This window comes from Crocodylus porosus, unplaced genomic scaffold (assembly GCF_001723895.1).
Source record: "Crocodylus porosus isolate Cpor-Errol unplaced genomic scaffold, CroPor_comp1, whole genome shotgun sequence".
Taxonomy (NCBI): domain Eukaryota; kingdom Metazoa; phylum Chordata; order Crocodylia; family Crocodylidae; genus Crocodylus; species Crocodylus porosus.
In genome coordinates this window covers 26618944-26633206 of record NW_017728951.1, presented here as the reverse complement: position 1 = coordinate 26633206, position 14263 = coordinate 26618944, and the positions used below count along the sequence as shown (strand labels likewise).

General features: G+C 63.9%; 1 protein-coding gene across 1 annotated transcript in view; it reads left to right on the top strand.

Moving 5' to 3' along the window:
* Positions 1 to 234: 234 nt before the first annotated feature.
* GOT1 (glutamic-oxaloacetic transaminase 1) overlaps positions 235 to 14263 on the top strand; it is a 21717-nt gene continuing 7688 nt past the window's right edge. The window contains exons 1-2 of the mRNA XM_019555512.1: positions 235 to 309; positions 838 to 892. Of these exons, the coding sequence (XP_019411057.1) occupies positions 235 to 309; positions 838 to 892 (130 nt within the window). The remainder of the gene's footprint in view (positions 310 to 837; positions 893 to 14263) is intronic.

The following is a 14263-nucleotide window of genomic DNA, read 5'->3' as shown; positions in this document are numbered from 1 at the left end:
TCGATTAATTGAGCTGCTCTCAGAGCCATTCTAATTAGTGTCCCACCCCTCCCCAGAGCACATGTGTAGATGCCCTGAGAGCTGCTCTCATTAAAGCGCTGGCAGCTTCACGTGTATTCAGTGTCCCACTCTTCAAAATGATGCCAGGGATGCTTTACCTAAAGCTCATTCGATGAGCTTTAATTAAAGCACCCCTGCTGACATTTTGAAACACGGGGACGCCGAGTACACGTGATGCAGAGGCTGCTGGAGTGCACTAATCAGCACGCTCTGGCAGCCTTGCAGCAGACTCGCTTCATTGAGTCTGCTGTGACGTGCTAATTAGGACATGTCAAAGCAGAGGTCTGTCACGTGTGTAGGTGCCCTGTGATTCTCAGCACCCTTTGCTAGCTGCGGACACTAACGCTGGTCTCCGTATTGCAGGGTCAGCCTCTCCATGGCCACACACTGAATGCCGTCATGGGCCTGCTCTTATTCATACCCCTGTGTGGGCATATCGAGAGCATATCACATGAGCCCTGTTTGGACAAGGCACAGGCAGGGAGCACGCAAGGAGTGGTACGTCCACTGTAATCAACCCTTCACACAGCCAGCACTTTCTGGGCGCAGCCCCTGCTCCACGGCTGTGGCTGCATTCCCAGATGTGGGGGCTTGGGCTGCATCCATATGCATTTTGTCTGGATGGGCCCCATTCCCAGGTGATGCAGGTCACCCTGTGCACTGCCCCGTCCTGCTCATTGCTGACCACCTGCATGGTTTAGTCTCATAGTTTCATAGTTTCATAGTTGGTAGGGTCGGAAGGGACCTGAGTAGCAGTGATTTTGTATTTGCTTTCAGGTCACCGCTGAAAGCGATGAAGAGCCCTGGGCCTGCTGCGGGATCCCCCATCGGGGTGAGTACCACTGACAGTTCTCTGTGTGCGTGACTAGCACGGCTCGCTGCTGGTCTCTGAACCGGGCTGCCATGCACTCCCAAGTCAAACCGAAGTCTGCTCCTCTTGCAGGCTCCTCTCTTTAGCTCTTCCTCTTAGCCCCATGTTCATGACCCCCCAGGCTGTTTCCAGACCATGCACCAGTGTCGCACCCAAACCTATTCATACTGAATTATCAGGCGAGAATCCCTGGAACGTTCCTACTGCGGCAGATCTCGAGCAATGAGATCTCGCCCTTATACGGTGCATTTCGACCCGAAGTGTGTTGTCGCTGTCATGCACATCTGAAATGCAACAGGTGCCGGACAGAGTCTCAGACGCATGGTTGCAGCCTCTGCAGTGGATGGCAGGCCCAGCACTGACTCGTAGCAGCAGGTAGCATTACAGCTGGGTCGCACTTCTAAGCACAGGCATGACCAGGCGTACTTGAAAAGCGCAAGTGCAGGTGTCTGCAACACTGTCCAGCCCCTTTGCACGTGCCGCCAGTGCAGTGAGCACCCCCAGGGGTTTCCTGGGTGGAGTTCCTGCCCTGGTCTTGTGCTTGAATTTAAGCACAAGGATGGAGAACAGGTGGTGCAACGTGTTGTGGGTGCCCTGTGGGTGCTAGATCAGAGCATGGGCAGGGCGTACGTACAGCCAGGTGTTCCCCCATGAATGAAGCATGTTGGTGGAGCGGGCACAAGCAGATGGCACCAGCGACCTTACCCTGGACACGCAGGGGGCTCGTTAAGGGCCAAGCAGGGGGACGCGGGGCTTCGAGGTCTCCCCCCTTGACATCCTGCTGGGCCCCATCCCTCACTTCTATCCAAAACAGTTACTGATAGGTTGTTGTTTTTGGCATGGCCCATTATTTACAAACCCCATCCTGCTTATGGCTCATGGCTTCATTATCCTCTAGATGTTTACAGAGATCCTCCTCTTCATGCTTGCCATTATCTTACTGGGGACCCCGGGGGAGACTTTCCAGACAGCGATTGTCTGGCTCGTCCTTGTCCACCCCCACCTTTTCTGAGGTCTGTGCATTTCCCCGTGGTCCCCTGAAGCCGTCCCGGGTCTCCCTGCCCTGCCCTGCCGTGGCTGCAGCCCGCTAGCAACACCCCCGGCGCATCTCTGGGACTGCCCAGTGGTGCATGCAGCTGCTCCAGGGCTAGTGACCGCTGGTGGCTGTCTGCTCTTCTCGCCCAGGCGGCTGCAATTGTTTTGCTCACCCTCTCACCCCTTTCTCAAGGCAGATTTTTACTCGCCCTCTGGGGATTCAGCCATGTCAAAATGAGGTAATGCCGCACCTACCCCGTCCCTCTCCTCCCTGGAGGCTGGGCACGAGTGAGGCTCTGGGCAGCTCATGGACACCCATGGGCTGGTCCTCGATTCTCCCCTCCAGGCACTGGCGCTTCAGTGTGGTTGCTCTGCCCGGCTCTCCAACTAGCTCATGTGCTCACCAGGCCAAGCCCTGAGCATCTCACTCTGCTTCTGCACAGCCTTTGGCTGGGCAAGCTCGCATGCCTGGGCGAGGAGCGAGCAAGGGCCTTAGGACAGGACGCGTGGACTCTGGGCCTTAGGACTGGGACTGGGGGCTGTTGGCCTCAGGATCAGGGCCACGGGCCGTTGCCCTCAGGACCGGTCCCTGGGCTCTTGGCCCCCACATCTGAGTCCCTGCGTGCCAGCTCTGGTGAACACCCTCTGCTGCTGCCCAGCCCAAGCCCCCGGATGGGGTCAGTGTCATCAGCTCTTCGGAGATGCCCCCTCCCTCCACCCCAAGGAGGGGATGGAGGGGGCACCCCTGTACGAGCGGGATGTTGGCTCTGCTGTCTTTGGTGCCCTGAGCAGAGGCTGCATCAGGAAGGAGCTGGGATTTGGGCTTTTAGCTTGTTCCGCCCCACGGGGAGCACCTGCCGCGTGGCCGGTGCTCCGCAGAATCCCCCTCTCCCCCTTGCGCAGCTGGACCGATCCTCTCTCCACACGGGCAGGGCACCGGGAGGGCCTTGCCCATCTGCCCCCGGCCGGCCCCCCCCGCAGGTCTACTCCAGCAGGGGTCTGACACCTCGTGGGGCAGGGGGAGGATCCCCCAGCCTGCCCCACCCCATGCCCCCGCACCTGGGCACCGGCGCCCTGCCCCGCCTGCTCCTCTGTGCCTGGCTCTCAGACTTCCCCGGCACATTCCTCGCTCTTGAGTCACCGGCGGGGCCGCTGGCTTCCTCTTCCTTGGCCCTGTCAGCACTTCCCTTCTGGTCGTGCAGGGCTGGGGGTACCCCCGCCCCCTCCTCCAAGGCTGACGTCCAGCCGGGAGCTGCGGGCTGTGCAGGAGGAGGTGAGGCTGTGTGCAGAGAGCTGAGCCAGAGAAGGGGGCGGCAGGGCCCTGCGGAGGGGGCAGCTCCCCAGCCCAGGAGGGGACCAAGCACAGACATCAGCATAAAAACAGATGCCGCTATGGAGCAGCTTGGGGACGAGAGGGCCCAGGGTTAGTTCACCTGAATGCCGGCACCGCGGCCCGCCACAGCCTCTGACGCTGCCCCTATCCTGGCCAGGCTCTGACTCAGAGCAGCAGACTCCCTGCACCCATCCGTGGCACCCAAGGCAGGGCTTGGGGTGGCGTGTGGCAGAACATAAGGACTTGAAAGCTGCTCTGTGCTGGGTCAGACCCAGGTCCATCCTGCCCAGGCTCTGGTGTTGCACGGTGGCCGAGTGGAGGCTGGGAGGGAGAGCGATCTGCTCTGAGCAGGGTTTTCCCCTTGCAGCCTTTAGGGTCCAGGCAGGTCTGATGCGGAGGCCGTGCCCCGCGCCCCTGCTCAGTAGCGACTGATGCCCCTTTCCTCTTAGCACGTGTCCGACCTTGTGTGAATCTGGCTGAGCGCTCGGCTCTTGCCGTGTCTGGGGGCCATAAGCTCCCCCTTAATGACCTGCTGGGTGGACAAGACCATCCTGGTATTAGTTTAAACTAAGTACCCACAAATGTTGTGTTGTGACCCCATTCTTGTATTGTAAGAGAAAGCAAATAATAACTCCCCAGTGACTACCTCTTCACCATTTAGGATTTTGTAAACACTTCTCCTGTCCCCTACAAGCTCCTCTTTTCTAACGTGGACAGGCCAGGCCTCCTCAGCTTTTCCTCATGGGGAAGCCCCTCCATAGCACTGGTCACCCTTGCTGCCCTTCCTGGACCGTCTCTAGTTCTTCTCGAGCATGGTCTGCAATGTTTTTGGGCAGTGCCAAAACACCGGCAACCTTGACTCATATGATGTTGGCATGCTGGGGCGGGCGGCAGGAGAGCCACGAGGGGCCCAATCCTTATTGTGGCAGCACAGCCCCAGCCCCTTCCCCGCTGCCCGCCCTGAGGCTCACGTGCCAAGCAGACTGCCCTTGTGTGCCACGCTCTGACCCGTGCTGGGGGCTGCCTGTCGCTGGCCTCGATCCTTTTGGAGTTGGGAGACCAGAGCCGGGCACAGTATCCGAGTGGCGCACGCGGCACCTGGGCTGGGGCAGTGTCACGTCAGCGCCTTGGAGACAGCCGTGCGCGCTCAGCCGGTCTGTTGTCCGCCCGGCCCAGAGGCCTGTCTCTGCGCTGACGTAATGCTGACCGCAGGCTGCCCGGCAGCAGGACTCAGGCGGTGCAGCACGTCCTCGTCCAGGCCCAGACCCACTCCCCACACGTGTGGTCTGTGCCACGGCCTGTGCGTGCTTTGGCCCTGCTCAGCCCCTGACCTGGGGGTTGCCCTCGGGCTGCACGGCTCTGCAGGGGCGTGCGGGGCTCCTGCCGTTAAGGCTGAACTAGGGGGTCAGCGGTGCCACCGGCAGCTAATTTCCTCCGGGTGTTTCCATCTCCTTGTCCCCGGGCAGCAGGACGGGGCCGGTTAGTGCCCCTGCGCCTGTGCCTGCTCCCTGCAGGCGCTGCCCTGGGCTGGCGTGGGTCTGGCTGGAGCTGGGCACCGATTGTTGCTGCGCCTGTGGGAATGCTGTGACTGGAGCTGCAGAGAGGTCAGTGCCTTTGTCTGCCGCAGGGAGTTTATCTCTGGGGATCTCGCCTGGTTTCCTGGGTCAGGCTTCACCTCCTCGGTTATCAGCAAGCACAGGAACAGCCCCTCCGGCACCAGGCTGCTGGAGAACCTCTCGACCCCCTTGCAGAGGCAGGCAGGCACCGCCCACCCCGCCGGCCGCCACTGGCCAGGCCTCAGCCTAGAGCCTGGGGCCTGGGTAGACCCAGGCCCCCGAGCTCCCGCCCCGTGCACCGGGCACACACTCCCTGGGCCCCGGGGCAGTCAGTGCCATGCTCAGGGGTGCATGGGTGCTCACCCCTGCATCTCGGGCAGGGACCAGGACAAGGCAGCGGAGCCAGCCAGACCTGCCCCGTCCCCGTCCCCGTCCCACCTGTCGGGGTCCCTGCACCCCAAGCCACTGGGAGCGATGGAGCTCTGCGCTGGTGGCCAAGCCGTGCCGCTGGGCCCCACCCCCAACCCCACCCCTTCCCAGCAGCTCCGGCTGGACCCCTCCAGCTGTCTCGGCAAACCCAAGCCCTGCGCATTTCCTGCTCAAAAGTTTCCAATAAATAAATGGAGACATCGTGTCACAAACCCGCGAGTGACCCGCAGGCGGGTCCGCGGCCGCGATGGACACGACCACCCAGCGCCCGACCCCCTGGCTGGGAGCCAGCGCGGCTTTGTTTGGATTCCTGGGTGACTCAGTGCGCGGCTGACGCCAGCCAACCCTGGCCAGAAATTATTTTTAATATTAAATAAATGGCTGTCAGGGATTCAGCCTCGGCACCGGGGCCCAGCGCCTGCCCTCTGCCCTGGCCCTCGCAAGGGTTTGACTCGCCCGTCCCTGTCTTCCTCCGGCCTGGCCCAGTGGCCATGCAGGGCCCGGATGGGGCTGTGCCGTGCTCCCTGCAGCCCTCGTAGGTGCAGGCTCTGTCTGTAGGCTGGCTCTGTCACCGCTGGCACCAAGAGGCAGTGCTGGGGGCCTTGTGTCACGGTGGGTGGGTGGGTCAGCCAGAGCTGCTGTGCTCCTGTCCCAGGGGTTGGGAAGCCACTCGGGCCCCAGCTCATGGGAACAACGGGGGTGCTTGGGGCTGGGGTCAGGGCCTGGGCCGTGAATGCTGAGCGAACTGATAGAGCCCTGGCCAGGAGCAGCACTGGACTGGACACGTGCCACGAAGGGGGAGGTGCGGCCGATTCACCGTGCGCGCGCGGGGAGGCAGCTCGTCCGTGGGGAGAGCAGGTGCAATGGGAACACGGGCCCCGCTGCTCCAGGAGGGACCGGGCAAAGACCGTCCCCTGCACCGCATGGCACAGACCGGCATCGCGGCCAGCTCCTTGCCACAAGAGGCTGACTCGGGACCCGGTCTGGCTGTGGCCAGGAAGGGGCTGTGTCCCTAAGAGCCAGGAACCACACGGGTGTGTCTGCCAGCACAGTCGCTGCCCGAGGCCTCTGATGATGCTGGACTTCCTGAGGAGCGGAGTGCTTGGAAAGTCCCCGCCAGCTTGTAAGGCAGGATCAAGGACGCCCCCCCAAAGACTGGGCTCCAGGGAGCAGTCCTGGGTAATGCATCAGTCAAAAGACGACGAGGACGGGGGGCCCAGAGCCAGCTTGTTGTGCGTGCAGACACCGGGGGGTCTCTGCAGGGCCCTGAGATGTGCGTTGCTTGGATGGGAGCTGGTCAGGGCGGCCCTCCTCCATCTGGCCATCCTTGTCTTGTTCAGAGGCGCTCCGGGAGCGCCGGGCTCGGAGGAAGGGCCAGGGCATCAGGACGTGACCAGCACCTGCTGTGGCGTGCGAGTACGGCTGCTGCTGGGGTTAGACACACCACATGTTTCATGGAGGACTTTGCCAGCTAGGATGCCCCCCGTTGGGCCCTGCTGCGGGCTGCCAAGGAGAGGGGTGGGCACTGGGAGACCCTGACAAAACATCAGTCCCAGCCCCCGCGGGTGATGCTGTGTGAGGTTGTGTGGGAGAGGGAAGGGGTCCTGGATGCCAGCTGGGGACCCTCAGGCTCCTTCCAGCTAGAGTCCTGGCCCCAGGCTGCGCCAGCACTGAGACGTGGGACTCAGCAGCTGCTCACGCTGCCGTGCACGTGGTCAGCACAGTGTGCACCGGGCAGTGCCAGGCATGGCGAGGAACCAGCCGCACCTTCATGGCGGACACAGGTCCAGCCGGAGTGGCACTGATGCCAGTCCCAGCGGCTGACAATGCTGGAGCCCAAACCACTCGGACCTGAGGCTGCTTTGCCTCCAGCCAGGGCGTCCTCAGATCCTGGATGCCTCCTGTCAGGCCTGACAGATCCCCAGAGGCATGTGAGGAAGACCGAGGCCTCTGCATCCAGACCCAAGCTGGAGGGTGTCACCCGGGGAGTGCTGGGCTCCTCCACACGAGATCACGCTCGCAACAGTGATCTCACTCGTGCAAACAAGGCCCCAGCTCTGGGCCCCCACCTGTGGCCAGGATGGAGCCAACCACATGCTTCAGCCTCCTTGCTGGCATCTGCAAGAGGAGGGAGGAGGGCGGCCAGCCTAGGCATTAGGTTCTGCACCAGCAGAAGCAACTGGAAGCAGGAGACGGGCCGTCTCCAGGCACTGGAGGCCAGTGTGCCCTGGGGGCTGATGGAACTGGCCTGCACAAAGGTCGAGCAGAGCACAGCCCTCAGTGCAGCTCACTGTGCCTCTCCAGAGATCGCGGCCACAGCAAATGTGGAGGCTTTGAGGCCCCATGGGGTCAGCCCCGTAGACGCTGTGCTGCCCCGGCCCGAGCCCAAGAGCAGAGCTGCAGACATCCAAGCAGTTATAGGCAAGGTTGCGGCCAGCCAGCACCAGCAATGGCCTCTGCAGACGGGCCAGCCAGGCAGCGGGGTGCAGCTGAGGACCCTGCCGGAGCCTCGAGGGAAACGCAATTCACCCCTGCCTGATGGGTGCCGCACCTCCTGACTTTGGATGGCGGAGGGATCCCGGTCTTATCCAAGATCCAGGCAGTGTCTGGCACCATTGCTAGCAGCATTGCACTGATGCCTGGGGATCTGCCCAGTCTCTGCCAGGCGCCAGAGGCCCAGGGGCCACCCAGGGGCCTCCTTTGTCCCTGTGCTTCTCATTAGGTCTGCTGGCTATTGCTCTCATCCCATCCCCGCCACAAGCTGATGGCACTTGCTTTGCTGCAACTGTCACACTTCAGAGCCACGTACAAATGTACTTCACCCTGTGACATTTTCTGGGGCTCCCTCCTGGATTATTACCCATGTCTGTCTGTTCTCCCTCCTGCTTTTTGTCCAAGGGTGTTGGAGATGGGTCTGAGCAATCACCGCTGCATCACACGTGGCGGGGCAGGGGCCTGACAGCTGGCAGAGCTAGCAGCCCTGAGCTGTGGCTTTCACGGGAGCATGGGGAATGGCCCAGTGGGTCTTTACTGGGAGAATGACTTGCATAGCTGCAGCAGCAGCTGCACTCCCCAGAGCTGCCCAGACCAGTGCTGAAGACGTATGGGTTGAACTGGGGGCAGCAAAGGGGCTTTTGGAAGTGCTCAAGGATGATGTAGTGGTAGCGGCAGCGGAGAAGTGCCAGCAGGGGAAGTTTGCAGCCGTCCTGTGTGGCCCCAAGGAGGATGGGTACAGAAGGCAGCACAGGCCAGTGTCCTGGTGCCTGGGGTTTGGACCCAGAGAGGGAAAGGTGCAACAGGAGAGCTGCAGCCCTGCACCGGGGACTGGAAGCAACATACAGGACTCTGGCTCCCAGCAGAGGAGGGACCTGGAAAAGGGCATGTGGCTGCTTGTACCAGGCCCCCACAGGCATCAGGACCTCTCGCCAGCCAGGAGCATCCTGTTCACGCTGGGAAATCAAGGCTAGCACGCACAGCGGCTTTAAAAGCAGCAGCAAAAGCTGGTGAATCTGTGGCTGGGGCCCTGTGCGGTGCCAGTAGCCATGAAAGCACCTCGGTGCCTGGGCACGTGCCTGCGCCAAAGGGGTTTAGTAAAGCCCTGCAGGTGCCTAGGAGGGGTCCCAGGTGGGGCAGGAGGGAGGCAGTCAGTGTTTGGGCTGCTGCTGCAGATGTTAGCAGGGGGCTGGGGAGACCCCGGCACCCACGTGCAGCACCACGCTGTCCCCAAAGCATTTCACTCTCACCCGGGAGTCTGGGTCCCCTGCAGATATGAAGCTCCGTCAGGCACTACCAGGGACAGAGAGCCTCTCCCGCAGCTTTCTGACTGTCCAGGACAAGTCCCTCCGCAGCTCGGAGTAGATGGGAGGGCAGGCCCTGGGCTATCTAGGACCCAGGGGCAGAAGTGGGGGCAGCAGGCAGGCTTCAGCCTGGTTAGCTGAGGGGGCCTGGTGGCCAGCAGCCTAACAACCCCCAGCTGCCCCCAGTTACCTACTGGGCCTGACTGCCTGCCCTGTCCCAGCACACAACTCCTCCACAGCGCAGGTGCTTTGCTCCCCTACACCCAGCCATCCTCCCACGCAGAGCCTGGCTCCTGGCATCAAGTCCCAGCTGCCCACATCCAGGTCACCTCCAATATCTAGCACATCTGGGGCTCCAGCCATCAGAGTGATGCCTGCAGCGGGTTGCATATTTCCCAGCAGAAGGTGTTTCCCGTCAGAAAATGTCCTGCGGGAAGTGGGGTTGTGAAGAGTGAAGAGGGCCCCCAGGGGCGGGGGACGTGCGGCTGGAAGAGCTGTGCATGTGCACGAGGGGCCCCTCAGATACTTGGGGCTGCGGGCCCCCGCACACGCCAGCCCCCCAGACCTCCTGCTCCCAGCAGGGCCCTCGCTGGCTGGCCTAGCTTTGGGTCTGTGTGGGGCAGGAGGCTCCCCCCCCAACAGGAGTCCTGCCCTGTGCTGGGGTGACCAAACCCCTTGTGCAGCTGGATTTCCAGGACCCTGCCGGGGACTCCTCCAGGCTCGAGCACCTTTGATGTCGCTTACAGCAGCTACGTTGGAGTGGTCCAGCACCTGTGCAGAGGGGACCCAGCCCCCCCATAACTCAGTGCTGCTGCACGTGCGGCCAGACCGCGGTGGCCTGCGCTGCCCCGGCTGGCTGCTCACGGTCCCTGGTGGAAGGTGCTCCGTGCTGGAGTGTCAGGACTGACCCCTGGGCTGCGCGTCCACCCTCCACCTTGCTCCCTGCTGCTGCAGCTGCCTGGAGCTGGGGGGTGATCAAGGGTTAATGCTGCTGCCCCTAAGCATGCAGCCTGAGATCCGTTAATCTGATAATTACAGCCACGAAAGCTGTTGAGACAAACCATGACCTGACCCCGCGCTTGGAATGAAAACAGCTCGCCCTCCCCTGCCTGGATCCCGCTCCCGGGACCAGCTGGCCTGGGAGGGAGGCTGGGAAAATGACCCCATCCGCTGGGAACCCCCAGGACCCAAGCTGCTCCATGCCTGGGCTGGGCCGGGCCGGGCTGGGCCGGGCGGCTGGGCCAGGCGGTGCTGGCGCAGGGCTGCCGGCGGCACCCAGCACTTGGGGAGTCGGGGCAGGCAGAGCTGGCCAGGCAGGAGGTGGCTGGGCCCGGTGGGGAGCTGGCTGCAAGACCCCTGCACAGGGCAGGCCCCAGGGCAGGAGCTGCAGAGCCCTGCCCGGCCTGGGAGAACAAGAGATGCCTTCAGCCTGGCTGGCAGGGAAGGGGCCTTGCTAGGTCCATCTGACCTCTGGTACTTGCTCCCCTGGAAGCAGCTTTTCCTTGTGCCTGCAGGCCTGGGCCTGGCTGCTGAGGTGGGCAGGGGTGCAGAGAAGGGGGCAGGGCACCCCAAGCAGCCTCGAGGCAGGGGTGGGTATGGCCGGGCCAGTTATGAGTCCCGGGCGCCTGCCCCTCCCCGGTGCAGCAGGTGTGCCCGCACTCGCCCTGAGTGGCAGGTCCTTCCTGGGTGTCAATCACGGGCCAGCTCGGACACGCTCCCACAGCTTCCCCTGCCCTCGGGCCAGCCCCAGCCGGGGGCCTCATTCGAGAGCTCTCTATCCGTGGGGGGGCCAGGGGCCTCGCCAGTGCTCCCAGGCTGGGTTCATCCCCTGGCCCCTTGCCCTGTTCAGGATGAGGAGGCTCTGGGGGCTGCGGGGTCCCACTCCTCACTGGGGGAGCCTTGCCCTAGGCTAGGGCATGGGGGACTGTGGCAATAGCCTCCTTGCTTTGCTCCCTTTCCTTGGGCTGGGGCAGGGATTTCTGCCCATCGGGGCCTTGCAGGGCAGCTCTGCTCCTGCTCCGAGCAGCATGTGCGGGTGCCGTCTGGAGTCTCCTGGGGGGGCAATAGGAGTGAAGTGACCCCCTACCCCCCATCCTTCTGCTTTGGCGCATGATCAGCGTTGGAAGGGGTTAATGTGCAGGGTGCCTGGCAGGACTTGCAGCCCTGTGCATGAGTGTGCCACTGCCACGTGTGTGGTCACCGCCCGAGACCTCTGGAGGAATGTGGCCCCAGGGGCAGGCATTTGGCTGCATCCCCCCACAACAGCAGCTGTGGAAGCCCCAAGCACCGCTTCGGGCAGTGGCATCAAGCACTGGTCCCCAGAGACCCCCCAGGCTGCCCCGGTCTGGGGGGGTCCCATGTGACAGCCCCTGCGCTGCCCTGCTGCCTGGCCTGACTCCAGCCCTGCCGGTCATGGCACTGACCCCGGGTGGGGATGGCCTGGGGTGCACCCCAGGCAGCCGGGGCAGGAAGATGCTCGTGCACCTGGTTGGGGCACCAGGGAGCTGGAACATCCTCTGTTGCAGTCGGGGCTTGCGCCTGCTTTGGAGGGGCCGTGCCGCACGCCACGAGGGAGGCAGGACACAGAGGCCGTGCTGGGTTATCTCGGGATGGCCCACCCTGTGGGTGGAAGGAGACAGGGAGCCCCCACCTCAGTGAAGGGAGGAGGCCGCGGAGGGGCTGCAGTCGGGCATCAGTACAAGGCTGAGCTCCCTCAACCGCGCGTCCCCCCAGACACCACAGCCAGCCGCCCCCCGCCCTGTCCAGGAGCAGAGCTCCCTGCCCGGCCCCTCCGGCTTAATGACGACGTGGGCACAGACCCAGCCAGGCTCTGGGTGTCTGTTCGAACCTGGGGGCGTCCAAACACAGCCCCGGGCAGAGAGTGGAGCAGGCAGGTGGGTCTCACCTTTCCTGCCCTGCATTTCTGTCGGTGCTCGATGCTGTACATGCGTCCTCAGCTTTTTCTGTCCCGAGGGAACGGGGGACTCTGCCGTGTGGGAGCAGAGAGTCCCCTGCCCGCTTCTTCCCCTGAAGCACCGGGAAAGCGCTGCCCTGGATCACGCAGTCTTCAGGGCCCCAGGGAGGTCCTGCCAGCCAGGCCTCTCGCCCTGCCCAGGTTAGCTGGCGGTCTAGGGGGAACCGGGGTGTTGGGGTTGCTCAAGCACCAGGTAACCGCCTCCCAGCGCAGAACAGTGGGGGGGCTGCCGTTTCCTGGGATCGCTGCAGCCAAGGAGTGCAGGACTCTCAGCCTGCCCGGTCCAGAAGCCCAGAGAGGGGGGAAAGGCGAAATCAAGGAGCTTTTTTCACTCCGTCCCCTCCATCTAACCCAGGGGCTCACAAATGACCCCCCATGCAGAGCCCTGGAGGTAAATGTGTCCGTGATGCGTGGCAGGGTGGTCAGGGCTGCTCCATTTGAGCACCTGCTTTGCTCCCTGGGACTGTGCCGGGTTGCCCAGCCTCGTGGATGGCCCGGGGTTTGCTGACGGGGCCCTTCCTGGCACCTTTGGCACGAGTTTGGTGCTGGGCTCTGCTTGCCACAGCAACACCGGCACCCCTGACCCCGCGTGAGTGGCCTGTGGCCGAGGCGGCACCGGCTGGGGTGACTGGAAGGTTTCTAGAGGCCATTCCAGCCTCAGTCCTGCTGTTGGGGTTGCCGGCGATGCATCTAGGGCACTGGACAGAGACCCCGCGGGGTCACGTGAGCTAGACACGAGAGCTCAGCAGAAAGCCACGGCCTGGAGGCAGGAACCGTGCCCCTACGGCTGCAGGGGCTGTGACTCTCCTCCCTGCCAGACGTGCTGGCGGCAGGCCGTGCCAGGAAACTGCCCTCCGCCAGGCCGGGCCCAGCTCACCTGCTGCACGGGCAGCTCCCGCGGCTTCACAGCGGCGCCCAGTGGTCACCCTGCTCCACGACAGCAGGGCTGGGGGTGCAGCTGCCTCCTGCCGGCCCCGATCCTGCACACACGGGTCCAGCAGCCTGAGCTCTCCTGCCTCCGTCCAGTGCAGTGAGGGCTGCCCTGGTTGTGGTCCCCGCACCCCAGCAAAAGGAAACCCCTCATCACCTGCACACGGGGGCCCTGACTTCAGCTGCTGCGTCTCCTTCCAGCTGGCAACAGGGCCAGCCTCGCTGCCTCCCCTCCCACCGCCCCGGGGACCATTCCTCCACAGCCCGCCACAGCCCGCCGTCTCCTGCCTCCAGTACTCATTGATGACGAGGTGCCTGTGATGTCTACGCTGCCCTTCCCAGCGCAGGCTCAGGGCAGCTCCGGTCACAGGCACTGAACCACTGGAAAGGGCAATGAGAACAGACAGACTAGATTTGCTCAGCTGCGGCCCAGCTAGCCAGGTCTTGTGGCCCTTCCAAGGGTGTGCGGGGCATGGCCTCGCCATCGCTCCTGCCCGGACCCTCAGTGCTGGAGGCCGCAGGGGCGAGCCCCGGTCGCTCTCCTGTCCAGGCCTGCTCGCTGCCCATGGGACACCAGGGCTGGGGCAGACGGGCCTGGGTCTGCCCCGGTACGGGGCAGCTCTTCCGTTCTCTGTGGCGCGGGTTGCAGGCGGCTGTCGGGCCCAGGCCACGATGCCCTTCTAGGTCCCCTTGCCTCGTGCTGGGACAGCCCTGGGGGCAGTGCATGTGCTGGGGTGACTGGTCCTGGACACGCAGCCTCGCTGCAGTGCTCGGCACCCCCCGGCCGCCCACTGAGGGACCCCCGCACCAGGCCCAGGAGACCGGCCAAGGCTGCCCGCGGCCCTGCAGCTTGTTGTGGAGAGGCCTTGCTGGTGTCCACCCCCAGTGCGGCCTCCACCCCAGGGGCTGAAGACCCGCTGCGGGGCTCGACCTGCACCAGTGGCCCGGGGAGGGGGTCGCTCCAACACTGCAGGGTTGGAGAGGCGGAGGGGGATGCCCCAGGGTGGGGGGTGTCCCGGCCCATGGGCCGTGCTGCCCCTCCCCGCTCCACGTGTCAGGGGCTTAATCCTCCCCCAGGGGCGCTGGGTGCAGCCCGGGCCAATGCTCGTGCGGGCACCGACCCCGCAGGATCCCGGCGGGAGGGTCTTGGCCCCGCGCTGCACTGGGGCGGGAAGGGATTTCCCCCCGGTTCAGACTGGTCGCACTGGGAGTTTCCCCCTCCCCTTCCGCGGGGGCACGGCCTGGCCTGGGCTCTGCAGCGCCCCGGCCCCCGGCAGC